The 19,702-nt window shown below is 34.9% G+C and overlaps 3 protein-coding genes across 11 annotated transcripts; 1 reads left to right on the plus strand and 2 right to left on the minus strand.

The window, feature by feature from the left end:
• Window positions 1-251: 251 nt before the first annotated feature.
• Window positions 252-5,418, minus strand: LOC110723893. Of its 9 annotated transcripts, none has more exons than XM_021903308.1 (8): window positions 5,133-5,418; window positions 2,438-3,812; window positions 2,255-2,347; window positions 1,835-1,965; window positions 1,405-1,755; window positions 1,220-1,265; window positions 874-918; window positions 252-459 (listed from the first exon to the last, which is right to left on the minus strand). In XM_021903308.1, the coding sequence occupies exons 2-5, from the start codon at window positions 3,473-3,475 to the stop codon at window positions 1,410-1,412; spliced, it is 1,608 nt and encodes a 535-aa protein (XP_021759000.1). In that variant the 5' UTR covers window positions 3,476-3,812; window positions 5,133-5,418; the 3' UTR covers window positions 252-459; window positions 874-918; window positions 1,220-1,265; window positions 1,405-1,409. The 9 variants fall into 9 exon arrangements, with proteins under 9 accessions (XP_021759000.1, XP_021758997.1, XP_021758999.1 ...); XM_021903305.1 differs by having other exon boundaries at window positions 252-466; XM_021903307.1 differs by lacking the exon at window positions 1,220-1,265.
• An 8,105-nt stretch (window positions 5,419-13,523) lies between these two features.
• On the minus strand, window positions 13,524-17,383 carry LOC110723648. Its single transcript, XM_021902992.1, has 3 exons — window positions 17,296-17,383; window positions 14,906-14,958; window positions 13,524-14,345 (listed from the first exon to the last, which is right to left on the minus strand). The coding sequence occupies exons 1-3, from the start codon at window positions 17,381-17,383 to the stop codon at window positions 13,524-13,526; spliced, it is 963 nt and encodes a 320-aa protein (XP_021758684.1).
• An 888-nt stretch (window positions 17,384-18,271) lies between these two features.
• Window positions 18,272-19,009, plus strand: LOC110723649. The gene has a single exon (XM_021902993.1). The coding sequence runs from the start codon at window positions 18,272-18,274 to the stop codon at window positions 19,007-19,009; it is 738 nt and encodes a 245-aa protein (XP_021758685.1).
• The last annotated feature ends 693 nt before the right edge of the window (window positions 19,010-19,702 follow it).

The following is a 19,702-nucleotide window of genomic DNA, read 5'->3' on the forward strand; positions in this document are numbered from 1 at the left end:
TATCAAAGAAGGCAAAAATTTTAGCCCTCTTTGATCAAAATCAAATAGGGCAAAATTTTCGCCCTCTTTGATTGAATCAAGCAAGACGAATTTTTTTTTGCCCTGTGTAATCAACTCAAACAAGTCAATTTATATTGCCCTCCTTGCTCAAAATTCGCCCTGTTTGATCATATTTTAAAAGGGAAAAATCAAAGTCGCCCTCTTTGTTCAATTTTTCATTTTTTTTTTTTAAAAAAAATAATTCTAGGTGCTAATAGGCATAAATTTTCTATGATAGGTGCTAATTAATGCTATAGGCATAAATTTTTAATTTTGTATATACAAAAGTATTAACCAAGTTTTCTATAATAGCAAATATATACAAAAGTATTAACCAAGTTGTCTATCAAACAATCTCCTCATCCTTGCAACCAGCCTTTTGGTGTCCTCCATCCCCAAAACATTGACTTGATCTCCTAACTGCAAACTTGACAAAAACAGGACCAAAAGTATTACAACAGATGGTAGTTAATAAACACTAGAGTATTACAACAGATGGTAGTTGAAGACAAACATTCATAACAACAGTATTATTCTACAATATTCATAATAAGAGTATTATCTACAAAAAACACAATATACATTGCTATTCATAACAAAAGTATTATCCTAACTCCAACCACAAGTCACTCTTAAACTTCTTTCAAATTTACCAATTTAAGTGCTCATATCTCATAATAGTATCAATAGCATCATTAAACCAGGATCCACATACTCTGCTTTTTAAATCAAGCAGTGTGTACACCTAGTAACCTCAATAAAATAAGACAATACCCTAGTCATCCTAGAAATTTTAACAAAATATATAAGCAAACAGAATTTTAGGAGGGGTACCAGTTATGTTGTTATCCCTTGGTACATCAACCAGAAGGGCAGGACCTGTAATAAAAAACAAATAGCAGCAATAAGCAATTAAATGATCAACAATATCTAATAATTAATAAAGAAATATATTAGTATATAGAACATATCTCAAAGAATAAAGCAACAAATTAGTATATTATTGCACTATTAATAATGACTATGAAAGGGTAATTTGAAGGTTAGGATCATTACTCTGAACTACCTTCATTATTCTGAACAACCTTAACATGTCTCACTCTCCTAAAAACAACTACATCATAAACAGAATTTGCAAATAAAAATGCAGCATATAGTCCAGAAAAAGTGAACCATATACCAAATGATCTTCTGAGAATCAGACTCATAAACAGCCAAATGAACCCCTGAAAGAGCAGAACCAGTCAGCACTGTTGCAGGGGAAGTGTTATCTGCAACTGATACAGACATGCTAGAGTCTAAAATATTACCTCTATTAAGCAAGTAGATAATTCATAAGTGTAGATAATTCGTATAAAATATTACCTCTATTAAGCATCAAGGTCAATTTTCTCCATGATTAACCGAAGCTTTTGTTCTAGGTCTTCTTGTTTCTTCTTAGACGCTTCCAATTCAGCTCGCATAATATTATTTTCATTTTGTAGTTTTTCAACATTATGTTCCAGCTCAGCTCTTCCTATCTTTCCATCTTTAGACGACACCGGGTGCCCTTTGCCAAAACCACGGGCATAACCTGAACGATGTCCAAGAACCTTCACATAAGCTTCTTCAAGAGTAAGATTATCAACCCCCTTTTCACCAATTTCTTTCTCATGCAACTCCCTTAATTCCTTGAACTTCTCCTCGGCCTCATCGTCAAACTTCCCATTTTTATGCCTTACAAGATAAAACAAAGTCAGAATTTTAAAATAAAGAAAAACAAAGTGTTCGTGCATTAGACAAATATTCAATATACCTCTTTGACTTCTCCCATAACTTTAAATACATGGGATCATCATTAGCTTGGGATGCAGTGGTTACATTTGAACTAGAACCATTGATTTCGGTGACCTCATTCTCATTTTCACAAGCTTGTGCCTCAAGTTCCTATCAAATCATATCCATACACTTATTAATTTCAGCAAGATCAATCCATTTAGGAAACAATAATAATCAGAGCAACAGAACCAGAAATGTGAGCCAGAAGATCATCTGATGTAACCACAATGAAAATTCCACCAACAGACTGTGTTACTAATTGGTAACTGATTATTTGATATCGAAATTAAAGGGAAACAGAACCAGAAATTAAGATTCAGATTAGGATGGTCAGAAACAGAAACAGAACCAGAAGATCATCTAAATGATGCAGATTAATTTTAACATTTATACTCACCAATTCATAAATTATGCGAGCTGTTGATTTCGCACCACATGCCGACTTGATCTTCTTTGCAAGAGCATTAGCCCGATTCTTCTCACTCCTTTCCTAAAGGTTACAAAATAGCATATAGGATTAGTAAAGGGGAAGAAATGAAAATTGTAGAATTTTGATTACAAGAGCATTCCTATTACTTACCTTCTGCTTAGGAGAGCTCCAATAGTTATAAACAAGCCACTTCCATTGTTCAAGTTTTATTGAAGGTGGGAAAGCACGCTCTGCCTCTAATAAAGATTTGCGATTTGAAAAATAGTCAGCCTTCAACCTTTCTCTCCAATACCTATAAGGGAGTCTAAAGAAGGTACTAAACTTCTTCCATTGGTCAAACAAGTATCTTTGAGTTCTCTTTCTCTTATTCCCAAATATCACATTCGGAACACCATCAAATGCTTCTACTATTTCATCCCCCGACAAAGGGATATGAGGTGGTCGCCTTTCTGTTTCTCCATTAAAAGATTTTCTATCCATTCTCCATCTATGATCAGGATCCAAGAATCGTCGAGTGCCATCAAAGAATTCTTTCCCTCCAAGCTTCAATCTCTCATGTGAGGTATCTTTGTGACATGATGGACAAGCAAGTTTACCACAAGTACTCCAACCACACAAATTTCCATAAGCGGGAAAATCACTCATTGTCCACAATAGGGCTGCCTTCATTGTAAAGTTTTGTCGACTATGTGAATCATAAGTTTTCACCCCAACTTCCCATAATTCTTGAAGTTCATCAATCAATGGTTCTAAGAACACATCAATATCCATTCCAGGAGACTTAGGACCGGGAATTAGGAGTGACAACATGATGTATGGACTTGTCATGCACATCCATGGTGGAAGATTGTATGGCACCAAAAACACTGGCCAAATGCTGTAATTAGCGCCAAAATTTCCACCGGGATTGAAACCATCAGTCGAAAGACCTAATCTAACATTACGTGGATCGATTGCAAACTCCGGAAATGATTCATCAAGCTTCTTCCATGCCATTGAATCGGATGGGTGCCTTAATATGTTGTCATCAAGTTGTTGCCTCTCTTTATGCCATCGCATGTGCTCTTCTTCTGCATCTTTCATCAATTTATAAAATTTATCGGGAATCTCAGAACAATCTCCACCCCCTTCATCCCCATCGTGCTCCTCCGGCACTACATTTGTCGCATCATGTACCAAAGAAGCCATCTCTTCTTATACAAGAGGATCTTCATCATATAACTCATCACCTTCCTCCTCGGACATCTCCATCTCACCGATGTCAAGGGATTGTTCCTCTCCATGGAATACCCATGGATTGTAATCAGGGTCTATTTCCACTTGAAGGAGATGAACACGCATTGTCGCTCGGTCATGGTCAAAGTAATTTAGACAATTCAAACAAGGACACCTCTTCTTATCCCCAGAATTAGGGTTAGTGTCCTTGAAAGCAAAATCAAGAAAGTATTTAACACCATTTCGGTAACTTGGTTGAAGCCTACCATTCAACCCTTCAACATGCATCCAACTTCTATCATTATCCATTCTATATTACATAAAACAATATATAAGTATACCACACTGTTATAAAAAAAGGTGAATACATGTATCTTTTTAATCATCCATGTTTAAAAAACATCACACTTTCTATCAAACTTAAATTCATTAGTGAGTACTACATTTTCATTTTTCATTTTTTTTAATGAGAATCCAATACTAATAATAATACTAATTGCATTGCTTTGGAGTTTTAAAAGAAGACCCATTATATTTTATAATATTATGAATATATAATAAGTTGATAAAACAAATTTATGAAAACAAGTCATTATGGAGAGTTCAAATTAGTATTAACATATACAAACCATAACCTTAATCTTAACCTTAACATAATAAGTTGATACACATGGTTTTTATGCTAGGCAAAAAACCTGCTCACCACAAGAAGTAACATACACTTGTCATCAACTTAAATACTACTTCCACAGGTATTATTCTGTTTAAGAGAATATATTTGTAACTACCCTGTGAGTATTAGGTTTGCTCTAGGACTCTTGTAATACGAGGTAATACACAACTCATAACCAGCGTAGTACTGTATACATTCTAACATGGTGTCACAGCCTGGACTAAAACCTTAAAATTCCCCTCTTTCTCTTCCCTCTCCCACCTCTTCTGCTGTCATTTACATTTACCACTCCAACTTTGATATACTCACACAGTCAAACGACAGTAGACTAGTACACACATTACATTTACCACTCCAACTTTATATACGTCATTTACTCATTTGCATAAAATAATCACTACTCTAATTGGTTGGTAAGTTCAACGAGAAGTACCACTTAAATCCACCAATTAAATAAGTGGTTGCTTTAATATCTTTTTAAAAAATGAAGTATAAGATTGACAAATTTTAAGTGTCTGTCACAAATTCATTGACTTACCATATACTGTATTATAAGCCCTGCCATTTGTTCATATACAAATTCATCTTACTGTATTGTAAGTTAAAGTCCAATTTAATATGAAGTATTAGATTAATTAGGAAAACAGAAATTACTAAGAACGATTGTATTTCAATTATACAAAGGACTAAATTAGGAGTAGAAATCCCAAAAATTACAGCAATTGTGATCAAGATATAACAAATTTTTTTGATTTTTACACAATTTCAAAGTATATTCCGACCAAAATTTTTTAAAAATCGGAAGAGCATAGAATAATCCAAATTAAATATCATAAGATAATCCAAATTAAATATCCTTTTATCACAATTCATGGTAATCAATAGCTCATACAATTAAGAAATTAAGCAATTAATTCGATAAACAGTTTGAATAATCTCAAATGTAACATGCAATACCTGAAACTTTCAATTCGAGCAGATTCGATCCAAATTCGAGCAAGTGATTCTAGCAGAAGAGTCGACCAAATGATTCGAGCGATTCGAACCGAAGATTCGAGCGATTCGAACAAAAGATTCGAGCAAATGATCGAGCAGAATAAGATTCGAGCAAGAGATTAAGGTTAAGATTTGAGCAAATGATTGAGCAGAATAAGACTGAAGCAATCAGTATTGGGGGTTTAGGGTTCATCATTTTTGAGAGGAGAGAGAATGAACCTTATTCTGTTTTGGGGGTTTAGTAATATTATTTTATGTAACTTTTGTATTTAGGAGTATTATTTTATTACTATTAGTACTTTCAACGAGGGCAAACTAAAATTTCGCCCTCTTTGCTCTAAAATTAGAGGGCAAAACTACAATTTCGCCCTCTTTGTTCTGAAATAGAGGACGAAAATGGAATTCGCCCTCTTTGCTCTGATATACAGGACGAAAACGAAATTTGCCCTCCTTGCTTTGAAATAGAAAGATGAAAGTAAATTTCGCCCTCTTTGCTCTGCAATAAAAGGGCAATTATAATTTTGCCCTCCTTGATAGCAACTACCAAGGCAAACTATAACTTGCCTTCCTTGACCGATTAAAGTCGCCCACTTTGATCTTTTTTCTTGTAGTGTAAATATGCTTAAAAACGCATTCCTAAACCCGCCTAAAAAAAATCGGGCTAGAAAATTCTGCCCAAAACCCGTCCAAAATCAGGCCGAGCTAACTTTGATCACCTCTAATCTAATCTAATCAAACCATATGCATACGAAATTATATATCTAAGGTTCAAAATACAAAATTAAACATACTTGTAATTTAAATAAATTGAAGCACATTGGAAAAACAAAACAATGATAACATTTAACGACAACATTATTATTGGTGCAGCGGGACGTGGTCCAGAAGGCTCTCAATGTTGGTAAAATACCTGTCGATTCCAATAACAAAAAATAGAGAAGATGAAACGGAAAATACTTGATTGAAGATCTCAAACTCACAGTCGCGCCGTGGAACAATAATCCACTGCCTTAGAAGCGAAATACACCACCACCGGTACAGGTTTTCTGATGACGCACGCCCCCCAAGTTTAACGCAACTCTCCCCGTAATTCGTGCACCCGAATCCGAAGAGTGGAATTGCTCAAGAACTGTTCAGGTCTCAAAGGGTAGGTTTTTGTTTATGTGTTTAGGGTTCAATAATTTTTAATTATTAAAAACAGGAAAGGCAATGCTCATATTTATATGTGTCCCGAAATTAGGAGACAAATAAACAAACCGACCTAGGAAAAAGGCGGGCCCGATCGGGCAACCAGCCGCCCGATCGGGCGCAAGATAAACTGTTCCCATACCTGGTATCGCGCCCGGTCGGGCCACACACGCCCGGTCGGGCTCGTTAAAACTCGACTCTGACACCCGGTCGGGCGAGAGCCGCCCGATCGGGCGCGAGAATCCGTTTGCATTATTATTTCCAACAATCCCCCACTAATGCGAGCGGATTATCGACATGAAATCTGAACAGTAAATGAAAGTCTTAGTACTTAAATGTTAGTATCCAAAGGTTTGAACTAACACATTAGTGCACAAGGTTTTCAAGACTTCCCTAGTGAGTATCCTAAGATTTGAACTCCTAGGAGCGAGGAAGGGACCTTGTATACACATACCTTGACTTTAGAGCTTAAGAAACTCCGCCAATCTTGGCCTACACCTTGGGCTCTCATGAGTAGTTCAGGAAAACTACACCACAATTTTCCCTTGAAGGAGGCCACCCCTCGTACTCAAGTAGGTGTTCCGTCTGTGTATAAAATACACATTCCCAGCACATCTAGGGTCTTTCCTTGCAGGCTTAAAACACATTCAAGCACCTTGCAAACCCAAGATTTTCTATGCAATGGAATAAGAACATTAAGAACGAAAAGTTCAACCCTATCAACTCGACGGTGCATCTATCAATCCACTGCTCAATGAGCTCTTAGGCTAGATGCATTAAGGGATACTCCTAACCTCAGTCATTCGGTACCACTATCATTCCCTACTCGAGTAGTAACTGGGCTAGTAGTATTAAGAGCAAGCAATGCTCAACCTTCTACCTTCGGTGTCATTATCAATCCTACTCTAAGAGCCACTGGGTTAATGGTCTTAAATCCACTTAAGAACCATTATCAGTCCCTGCTCAAAGAATAACTGGACAAGTGACATTAAGAGCCACGCTCAACCTTACTGAATCCACCTGATCAACAAACCACTGAAAAAAGTTATAGATTCAATAAACATAAATGGTGTAAATCCAACAATGAGTCAACCAAAACAAGGCTTTAGACCCATGCAGAACAAAAGTTCAACAAATTAAAACACTTTGGTGTGTCCATGTAAGCTGTCTCAATTGACCACCCAATCTGGGTTATGGACATATTAAGAGAACTTAAAGCTCAACCTGCAAACATCAAACAACAAGTCTACCAAAGCATCTCATAACCATATAAATTAGAGGGTTATTAAGCCAGATCACTTCAGGATGTAGACTCAATTTTTTTATTTTTTTATTTTTTTTTAAACTTCGTCTCTAGAATTTTTTAAAATACCCCACAGGATCTTAAATATATTCTCGTAGACAATCAAGCACTTACCTGTGCTTCATCCTAGTATAAGGACCTGCTTGATACTTCTTTGCTTTCACGTACTTTAACATGAGTATCACCTCCACAAGATCTGTCTAACTTTGTCACTACATCGATCTGTAGTTCCTGACAACATACATAGACACTTGTGAAAAATAATGTAGAGAACATGAGGATCAACTTACCCCCACAATGGACAAACTTCCAGAGATTAATTTTTTTTCAACAATCATCTTCTTGACCACGTCATCCAATCTAATGAACCTTTTCTTCATAATGGATAGTGTACAACAATTTGTTTTGCAGCGCACTCAAAACAGAGCATCACCCTTCATCATGTAAAAACCATACACCGAAAAGGTTCAACTAATCATCGTTGTTCATTCAACCATTGTCTCTTAGAATTTACTAGATAGGTACTTGAGAAACTTTCTCACTTTAACCTCCATCCCTGTACTATCTGAAACTCAAACAATAATTGAGTAATTCTCTCTTGACAAACATAATGAACAATATAGTTCACAACAAAACCACTACACGTCAAGAATAGTTTGTTCATCATTTAGATTGCAAAACATTAGCACATTTGAATCAAATATCAAGGTCAAATCATGAAAAATAACTCTGGCTTAGACATGATAAATATAATTTACCAAACCACTTTCTCTACATCACAATAATGAGATTGATGCGTACCTTTATTAGTTCATCGGCATACTGCCTAGAACCATTCTTCTTATCACATTATCTTGTACTTGTTTCTTGGCTTAGAGACACATATACATCTTTATCTCAATTAACAACATGCATGTGAAGTTAACAACTTATGATCATTCTAGCAAATGAATTCTATCAATGCGAACCATAGTAACATCACACATGCATCAAGAAGTTCAAATCACATGCCAAGAAAAACTTAACATAACAAGTTAGATTACTCAAATCTAACCTCCACTCACCATACATATCACAAAGGATATAATATCATGAACAAAAAATACCTCATCTTCTAAGTTATCACCTGTGCATGCGTTTTAAAATACACACCCTTGATTTACAATCAATCATGCTAGGAAGCTTAAGCAACCTTACTGCAAATCAGACAAGCTTAGAACAAACCAGGTGAGTCATAAGAGATGGTCAGCACCAAACTTACAGAATAAATCCTAACAACATAGTATCTTACCTTTAGCCCATTTCCAATCAACCACCTTACAACTCTCCTTGAAAGATACTTACAACAGATGGATTTCTAATAGCAAGGCAAGATATACTCTTCTCAATAAACATATCAGACTCAAAGAGAGTGCACAACTCGCGTCAACATGCTTCTTTCCACAACTAGTCAATCAGGTTTATCCATATGGTTCAGGATTTTTCCATTCACCACTACATGAATATATACCACACAACAAACATCTACATACAACTTTCGATCAAGAAAGTAAAACCAAGATGATATAACACTAGTTTAAGCTTTAATCTATCCAATACACCTTAGATGATGAACTCATCAACTTTACTGGCAGAATAAAGCTTAGGAAGCAAGAACAAATCCTATGAACGAGCAAGACTAACATGTCATGTCATAGGAAAACATATACTTGAGACATTTCAAGGATTTAACATATCAAGCTCGTACATGATAAACGTAGCAGATATTCAGCATACATATCACCCACAGTCCCACAAGCCTTCATGCTTTATGTGAAACATATATAGAAGTCAATTCTTCATTATTGGAAAACTCCACATCACATATACCACATGAAAATAATCATGACTCGGGTAACAAATAGGGAGTATCCACCAAATTCTTGGGTGAACTACTTACTACACAAATAATCAATTGAAACATATCTGCAACCCCCACAATACTAACATTCACAGAATATTAATAGATTGTAAAGACATATAGAATGTTAATTCCCATCCTTACCTCATGTGGGGCACTTACACTTCAAACTTGCACGACCATTCTAGCTTTACTTAGTCAAGCCTTTTTATTCTGCTAATAAGCACGGAAATCAACCCAGTCTCATCTAGACCATCAACAAGAAAAATAATTGCTACACCTCTAGCAAATTAAATACATTTCAAGTTCGTGAACACAGCTAATTAAGATCACAAGAATTAAAAGAACCAATAATTCTAAATCCCTTTTTAATCTAAAAAAGAGACACTTACAAGCTTATCACATACTATGTGCTCAACAAAACATTGACCATGATTAGGAAAAATAACAATAAAAACACTATCATAAGATAGAACATATTTATATATCATCCCTAATCTACTAGGACAAATCACATTAAAGTCCATGAGCATAAGTAAATTATCATTGGACAAAACATACATTAGCAGAGGTAAATTACTTGTAAAACAACAAGTCAAGAAACAGATAGCCACAGTTAAACATCTCTTACGGAAACCTTTCTCCTCAAAACCACTCTTGAACAAGAGTAACACTAACATACTAGTCACTTAGTCAATCTCAAGATCTAACTCAAAACACCCCCACATTGCATTGCAATTCTTCATAATAATAAAATTATGCATATAAAGCAGGGTCACATAATAATAGACACTGTATTATGTAAAGTTAGACATTAATTAAATAAATTTGAGAAGGAACTTATCTGATATCAAGCACAATTTACCCGTCGGGGAGACTGCTACCATTGGGCTAGCAATCGTTCATCCATCTCACTGGAACATGAAATGCAACCATGTCATATCATGCGGCACCCCTCGAATCTTCGATTAATAGCTCCCGAATAAAATCAAGTTCATCAAAGAAATTCTAATTACAGTGCCTTAACATCACAAAAAATATGATTTAATTGTCCAACTTAAATGCAACAATGCCAACAATGCCATCATGATTTAATTGGTCATCATGGCATCAAATCTTGGAGCCCAACAATGCCAGAGATCAAAAGTTGCGCTCCAACTTCAATTTGCTACGAACATATGATTCCCACCAAACAATATACTCCAAGATTAAGATAACTTCTTTAATCATAGATTGGCCGACATATGCGATCAAACATAATTGAAAAACAATTAACTTCCATCGTATGATATTAATGGAGACAACCAATTTCTGATTTCCCTTTTTTTTTCTTTTAATATAATCCACCAAATTGATTCAGCCGTAATTAACAGAGATCGGCAAATAAATTTAGCCTTAATATCCTTCGTCTCTTATTGAACAGAACGGCACACAATTAAGGAATCAACTATATAATAAATTAATACTATTTTGCTTCTAAATTGTTGGTAAAATACCTGTCGATTCCAATAACAAAAAATAGAGAAGATGAAAGGGAAAATACTTGATTGAAAATCTCAAACTCACAGTCGCGCCGTAGAACAATAATCCACTGCCTTAAAAGCGAAATACGCCACCACCGATACAGGTTTCCTGATGATGCATGCCCCCCAAGTTTAACGCAACTCTCCCTGTAATTCGTGCACCCGAATCCGAAGAGTGAAATTGCTCAAGAACTGTTCAGATCTCAAAGGGTAGGTTTTTATTTATGTGTTTAGGGTTCAATAATTTTTAATTATTAAAAACAGGAAAGGCAATGCTCATATTTATATGTGTCCCGAAATTAGGAGACAAATAAACAAACCGAACTAGGAAAAAGGCAGGCCCGATCGGGCAACCAGCCGCCCGATCGGGCGCGAGATAAAATGTTCCCAGACCTGGTATTGCGCCCGGTCGGGCCACACACGCCCGGTCGGGCTCGTTAAAACTCGAATCCGACGCCCGGTCGGGCGCGAGAGCCCTCCTATTTTTCTTAGCCAACTCCGCTCGGTCGGGCGCGAGAATCCGTTTGCATTACCATTTCCAACACTCAAAACTCTAGTCTTACTTCTTTTAATTATTTTATGTAGTGTGTTGCATAAACTTATGTCAAAAAATTAAAAAAAAATAAAATTGTGTAACAAACATCCATATTATTAGTATATGACTTCTTCAATTCATAGCTAGGTAGCTTACACAATTCCTAGAAAAAAACACACACACACACAAAATAATATTAAAGCCTTTTAAAAGATTTTTTTTTAAAAAAATAGTACCTAAAAAGTTTTAGCTCAATGTCAATCTATTTATTTCAATTAAAAAAAATTATTTATTATATATATATATATATATATATATATATATATATATATATATATATATATATATATAGCAAGGTATATATGACATCATAAGTGCATGAGATTGGAAAGTTTTTTATGAGAAAGTGACATGTATACAGTTTGAGAATAGGATGATGTCATCAACTTTCTATTTTAGTAATAGTTAGTAGATTTCATATATATTAAATAAAAAAAAAACAAAAAAAACTAGTCAAACCATTTGCATACGAAATTATATATCTAAGGTTCAAAATACAAAATTATTTCAATTTAAAAAAAATTATTTATTTAGTCATAAGATTGAATGAAATTGTTAAACATAACAATAACAATTCGTAAAAAAATAAAAATAAAATAAAAATAAAGCAAGGTATATATGACATCATAAATGCATGAGGCCAGAAAGTTTTTTTATGAGAAAGTGACATGTATATAGTTTGAGAATAGGATGATGTCAACAATTTTCTGTTTTAGTAATAGTTAATAGATTTACTATATATTAAAAAAAAATAATATAAAAAAAAAAAAAAAAACAAAACTAGTCCACCCTTTACGAATGGCTATACATTAATTTTTGCAATTCCAGCATGATGAGGACAAATCAATTCTTTTTGAAATTGCTACCCACCTATTGTAAGTGGGTGATCATTGTTGTTAAATATCTATATTTAAGGCTATGAATTAGAAAGAATAAATACAATATGGGACATTACATATATTCACTCTTTTTGGGTGGTTTTAGTGTAGTATGGCCTCAAACTATAAAAATTGATCCAACATCATGGCTAACTTCAACTGCCATTAACCATTACCAAAACCACTTGTCGTATATATTAATACTGTCTGTATATAAGCTCAAAGAGAGTGATGTAAATCGTTTATAATTTAACCCATTGTTTGAAAAATTAAAATTCATTTTGTTGAGATTATTAACGAATTATTATAACCTTCCACCATAATTATGTACATACTCAGCAAAGCTGGACATTGCAATTTAATTACTCAGTAATAATAATTGATACGGTTTCATAAACTACTAACTAGGTTATATAGTTCGAATTAGTTTTTAGTACTAATTAAATAAATCATATGATCAAAATTATAGTGCTTAGCTAGTAACCTTTTATTACACAAACCATGCTCGGATCATTAAAAGTAGATAGTATTTATTGATCTAACTTACTTACAACGCCATATCCTGCTCCCTGTAAGTCCATCATGATCCAAAGCAACAGCTATGCACGGGTGGAATTTACACCACGTATCGATCGATTAGCATATATATTGAATAGATTGAGTTAAATTCGAGTAGAAGAATAGGAATCTCAACCCCTCTCTTCCGTTAAAAAATGTAAGCATTTATAGTTCAGAGATTCATAAACTTTGATAAATCATGTATCTCATCGTCAAACTGTCGATTATTTTTTTATTTTACCCTGTTTTTGTCAAGTTTCAAGAGACTTTTGGGATGATTGAAAGAATTATGGAAAGCATAAATATGAAGAACACAGATATAAATAGAGATAATTGTATGTGTAGTATATTCATTTATACGTATATTCACAGTATCAAAAATTTTTGTACAAGGATGAATTTCTATTCTAGTTGCTAAGGACATTGAGAAGAGTTGATCTTGTCTTCACCAAATGCCTAAACAATGATTCTAAAACTTCGTCGATTTCTTGAATTTCTGACTCTAAATTAACTAGTTGTGACATATCAACATTCACTTTCTTCACAAGAAGAGCATCAACAGCATCAAAGGATGTTGCTGCTTTCTTCTCAGATCTTTGGCTAAAGAAACACCAGCTACTCTTCTGTGATCCGCCGATGTAAGACAACAAGGAGTTAAAGACTTCAGCAGTCAACGCTTGCACATCCTTGAGCATGCTCTCAATGGCAACGGGCTCAACTGCATTGATGTCTTTCAAGCACTTCTTGATTGTCTTCTTGGAAGCTCTTCTGGTTTTAAGATATTTAGCGACTTCATTGGTAATGTCAAGTTCACCACTGCATCTTCTTCGAAGAACTGATTGAATGTTTTGGATCTGTTCCTTTGACACTGCCAAGACATCTCGAGATGTTGAGCAAATGTCAATGAGTCTTAGAGATCCATCTAATACTTGTTGAGATTGAGATACGGTTTTCTGATTTTGGGGCAATTGAAGAAACTCTTCAACTGATTTGTATAAATCGTTTAGACCACTAAGTTTGGTGGTCAAGGATGAAGTAGAAGCAGCTTGAGAAGACCTCAACCTGTTTAATTGTTGATCCAATTGCTCAGAAACGGGGTGAGAGTTTGAGGGGAAACTGAAAGATCGAGTGTGGATAGAAGCCATTTTGATATTGTTTTTAAGTTTGTTAAGAGGCTTAGAGTTATAAGATAAAAGTTTTGAGTTGTTGAATATCTCATTCTTCAGCCTCTATTTATACCAAAGTAATAGAAGACAAAAAGAATCAAAAAATAAATGAGACTTGCAGAGATAACGTGGTCTTTCTTGGGCTTATTCAGATTGTCTCTTCATAGCAAACTAGCCAACTCACAAATCGATCAATGATGAAACTTTCTGTTAATATCATAAACAAATGAATTGCAGGATGTTTTGTTATGCAACAACCAGTACAAAAACTACAAGATTACGTCTTATTTTAATCAACCTCATATCAGTTGTTTCCTCTTTGTCTTGTAATTCTTAATTAAACAATACTTCGTAAGTTCCAGTACAAATCATGTGGTGATAAAGTACAGTACCTTGCGACAAAATGTAGGTATCATGATCCTATAAATACGCTATACACGAGTGGGTACGGTGGAGAACTAATCTCTCCTTCGACGCAATGCAAACTCCAGACCCGTACCCTTTGTACTGTGTTCCATGCTCATTTGCTGCAATGCAAACTCCATCAGTCATCCGTGTTCCACGCTCAATCGCAGCAGTGCAAAGTCCATCACCTGTCCGTGTTACACGGTTGCAATGCAAACTCCATAACTGGACTGTGTTCCAGGCTCATTCATTGCAAACTTTATAACCAATCCTGCAAGGCAACAATACAAACTTACATAATTACTGTAGAAGTCTATGTACAAAGCCCCAATTGAGATGAGGCTGAAAGAGAATACACCAACCCAAAAATCAAAACATATCAAGAGCAATATCTCACTTAGGCATTTCATCAAACACCTTGTGGGTGCAACAAAATATATCAAAGAATGAAACAACCATGAACTTTAGCCTCCTAAAGGTATCAAAAGGCGCACATAAGTAAGAAATTCAGGATTATGCGAAAAAGTGGATAAAAACTGATAGAGAATATCCATAGAATATTCTCATCCTAGGTTTAGGATATATTTTGTATAAGATTATCTTTGATATCTGTACAAATTGAGATGTCCATAAAGATGGTGATGAAATTTGTAAGAAAGTTGGATATATGGATGTGAAATTGTGAATCATGTGATGCAATTGTTGAGAGAGCCAGACCCACAGACCACAGTTTGGACCTTAAATGGCTTGAGTAATGAGTGCCATGGGTCAAATTGAATTGGTCCCTATGAGGCTATGAGGCCATGAGGGGAAGTGTGAAAACGCACTTTGACCCCATAAAATATTACATGGGACCAGAGTGAAAAGAGACTTTACATCATGAGACGGATTCACAAATCAGAGCTGGGAAAAAGTCGTGTCGTGTTTGGTCTCGTGTCAATTTCGTATTATTCATAAAATTTATCAAAAACTATGTAAAATGTTAGATAATTGCATAATTTGACCACTTTATTTAAACGGGTCATGTTCGGGTTGATTTCGTGTCGTGTCGTGTTTTCTCTCAGTAACTTCGTGTTCGTGTCGTGTCGTGTCGGTTTCGATCGTGTTATCGTTTCGTGTCAGTGATTGTCAAGCTCTACCTGTGGGACTTGAAACCCTGACTTGCTGCACTAGTCTAACAATAACTAAACCAACTTAGCTATCTTTCATCAATTGCTTTACAAATACCACAATTTAGTATTTAATACTGAAAAATCTGGGCATGGGACGGGCCAGGGGTTGGATAGGCTCGCCCTCGAATTCGTCAATGCTTACATGTGAGGTGGAGTAACCTTTTTAAACAATACATATAGTTATCCCATATTGAGAAAAGAAGATAAAGCTAAACATGTTATAACACCAAGGTGTTGCTTTTGTGATTGTCAAATGATTTTGGAATGAAACCTCCTTTGGCTTCAGAAGTGAATTTTTTATATGTTAATTTAGAGTTTTATTTTCAATAAAATAAAATTTTTTAGGATAAAATTGTTAATTTAGAGTTTTATTTTCAGTAAAATAAAATTTGAGTGTCGCGCCACGTTGTATAGATTTAAATCGACTTCATAAACAACCCGGACATCGCACGGGGCACAAAACTAGTAAAATATTATATAGCCGTTATAAAGTTACCCTAAAATAAGAAAAAGTTACCCCGACATGCATAAAAAAAACCAATACAAATAAAATTATATTACCTTTATTAAACTTTTCCAAAGTAAAAATGATTTCAATTTAGAAAATAATAATGGGAAGAAAATAGAGCCAAAACTTTTTAACATAAAAAATTATCTTTAAAAAAATTCAATAATAAAAAACTAGCCCATCCTTCCCGAATGGCTATCCATTAATCAATCCAATTGCTCATGATTCAAGATTTATAATGGCTACCCAACTATTGTAGTTGGGTGCTCATTACGTTGATAATTCTAATTATAATGTTGTTAATTTTTAAGTACACCGCCAATATGGGATATGATACATTTTGCATATTCAGATTTTTCTTTGAAAATTGAAATTAATTATCAACAAATAAGTGTGAATTTTTCACACAAAAAAATTTGAATTTGGGAGTATGAAATTTTCTCCTTGGTGTTGTAATTTACTTTTTTTTTTAAGAGTCACTAGGTCAAGGAAGATGAGAATTGATCTCAAGTTCTCTTGGAATCGGGAGGGTAGTTCTAAGCCTCTAATCAGTTGATCTATCTCTCACTCTCGGTGGTGTACACATTGAGCCCTTTTAATTCATATTTCATCATCAAATAAACCAATAGTGCAATATAGAAACACAATTTGAACCGAAAACCAAACAAACACCCCTTAAATGTTCCCTAACACCTAATAGAAATTGTTATATGCATGCGGGTGCACAGTGCACCTAAGGATATTGTTTGCTCATTTCGATGATAACGACTGAATTTACCATCAAATGAACAAACAAATACCTTGGATGCACTGTGTACCCGGGTGTATATCTCTCTCAACACCAAAGGTCTTCGCCAAGACTTTTTATTTGCAAATTGGATTTCTCGTATGACCAAACTCTTCATAAGTAATCATAACCCCAAACTACCCTGGTATCGAAATGGCACCTCCTCTAATGACGCCTTTCTTACGATGGCCTTATCTTCAATTATATCAATCACCCTTTTAAATGCCATTGTTTGAATCCTTTCCCAAAACCTAACAAATCAAAATCATGAATTTCTTATGCATATGCTCTGTAGATTCCATTAGTAGGCCAAGGTTGTTCGGGAAAGCCTATAAGGTGTTTGATGAATTTCTTATGCTGCTTGAAATGCTTTTACTTTCAATTAAAATTTGGACCTTTTCTGCCTCTCAAATGGGGTGATGGAGTTTGCATTGCAGTGATTAAGCGTGAAACACGGACGAGTGATGGAGTTTGCATTGCAGTGATTTAGCGTGGAACAGAGGAACACTGACGGTTGATGGGTCTGATGGAGTTTTGCATTGCAGCGAGTAATCATTGAACAAGCTAGAACAGGCGATGGAGTTTGCATTGCATCGAATGAGAGATAAGTACCCTCATTTCTAGTCTTGTATAGCGCCTTTATAGGATCATGATACCTACATTTTGTCGCCGAATATAATAGTTTATCACCCACATGAGTTACACTTGAATTACAGAAAACACATTGGCTGTGCTGCTTAATTGAGAGTTTAAACACATAAAGGAAACAGCTCAAAGGAGCTTGATTAATATAATACATCATTTTGCAGTTTTTGTACTGGTTGTTGCATAACAAAACATCCTGCAACTCATTTATTTAATTGATATCAAAGTATATAATATTAACAGCAAATTTCATCATCGATTGATTCATGAGTTGGCTAGTTTGCTGTGAAGAGACAATCTGAAACAAGCCCAATGAAGGCCATGTTATCTCTCTGAGTCTTATTTAATTTTTGATTCTTTCTGTCTTCTCTTACTTTGGTATAAATAGAGCCAAAACAATGAGATAATCAACAACTCAAGACTTCTATCTTACAACTCTAAGCCTCTTAACAAACTTAAAACGAATATCAAAATGGCTTCTATCCACACTCGATCTTTCAGTTTCCCCTCAAACTCTCACCCCGTTTCTGAGCAATTGGATCAACAATTAAACAGATTGAGATCTTCTCAAGCTGCTTCTACTTCATCCTTGACCACCAAACTTAGTGGTCTAAATGATTTATACAAGTGCGTTGAAGAGTTTCTTCAACTACCCCAAAATCAGAAAACCGTATCACAATCTCAACAAGTATTAGATGGATCTCTAAGACTCATTGACATTTGCTCAACATCTCGAGATGTCTTGGCAGTGTCAAAGGAACAGATCCAAAACATTCAATCAGTTCTTCGAAGAAGATGCAGCGGTGAACTTGACATTACCAATGAAGTCGCTGAATACCTAAAAACAAGAAAAGCATCCAAGAAGACAATCAAGAAGTGCTTGAAAGATATGAATGCAGTTGAGCCCGTTGCCATTGAGAGCATGCTCAAGGATGTGCAAGCGTTGACTGCTGAAGTCTTTAACTCTTTGTTGTCTTACATTGGTGGATCACAGAAGAGTAGCTGGTCTTTCTTTAGCCAAAAATCTGAGAAGAAAGCAGCAACATCCTTTGATGCTGTTGATGCTCTTCTTGTGAAGAAAGTGAATGTTGACATGTCACAACTAGTTAATTTAGAATCAGAAATTCAAGAAATTGATGAAGTTTTGGAATCATTGTTTAGGCATTTGATGAAGACCAGATCAACTCTTCTCAATGTCCTTAGTAACTAGAATTAAAATAGATAGCTGTACAAAAATTTTTGATACTGTGAATATACAATACAATGATACAAATGAATATATTATACATATAACTTTCTCCAATTATATTTGTGTTCTTCATTCTAGTTTATGATTTCAATCATTATTCTCAAAAGTTACTAGAGTTCTTAGACCTGAAAATCCTAATTTACTGAAGTTTGTTGATTATTATATACTTAAAGCAATCTCTGTTTCTAATGCTTGTACAGAATTACAAGGGAAAAAAAAAAAGTTTGTTGATTATAAGATTTTTTTTAGAAAAATAGAATAATAAATGCAATTATCTTCCATTAAAGTAACTTATGATTAAATCAAGGTCAATTATGTGAAGATAATACGCGTGGACGAACGTGATTTCATAGCTTACCAGCTGTTAGTATTCCAAATGTCTGCTGAAGAGCTTCAGAATATTTTGTAGTAAGGGCATTCATTAATGCATAAAATTGCATGGTCTTCTACAGTCAGGCACTCGCCTTTATTCTAGGATCATACACACGAGTGCTTACATTTTCAAATTATGCTCAATATCTTTTTTAAAAAACATGCCAATTGCTAACCATTAAATGATTTATTAGCTAACCTAACTGATATATGGTGTCATTTACACTCGTGCGTAGCTGTTGCTTGAGATTGTGATGAACATACAGGGAGCAGGATATGACA

Source organism: Chenopodium quinoa, unplaced genomic scaffold (genome assembly GCF_001683475.1).
Source record: "Chenopodium quinoa cultivar QQ74 unplaced genomic scaffold, ASM168347v1, whole genome shotgun sequence".
Taxonomy (NCBI): Eukaryota; Viridiplantae; Streptophyta; class Magnoliopsida; order Caryophyllales; family Amaranthaceae; genus Chenopodium; species Chenopodium quinoa.

Coding starts and splice junctions, on each gene's coding strand:
- LOC110723648 (XM_021902992.1), bottom strand. CDS start 17,383: ATGGCATTTAAAAGGGTGATTGATATAATTGAAGATAAGGCCATCGTA. Junction 14,959..17,295: donor GGTGCCATTTCGATACCAGG/GTAGTTTGGGGT, acceptor GTTGCCTTGCAG/GATTGGTTATAAAGTTTGCA. Junction 14,346..14,905: donor GAACACAGTCCAGTTATGGA/GTTTGCATTGCA, acceptor TGGTATAAATAG/AGGCTGAAGAATGAGATATT.
- LOC110723649 (XM_021902993.1), top strand. CDS start 18,272: ATGGCTTCTATCCACACTCGATCTTTCAGTTTCCCCTCAAACTCTCAC.
- LOC110723893 (XM_021903307.1), bottom strand. CDS start 3,475: ATGGCTTCTTTGGTACATGATGCGACAAATGTAGTGCCGGAGGAGCAC. Junction 1,966..2,254: donor CTCGCATAATTTATGAATTG/GTGAGTATAAAT, acceptor ATGATTTGATAG/GAACTTGAGGCACAAGCTTG. Junction 1,756..1,834: donor TTATGGGAGAAGTCAAAGAG/GTATATTGAATA, acceptor TTATCTTGTAAG/GCATAAAAATGGGAAGTTTG.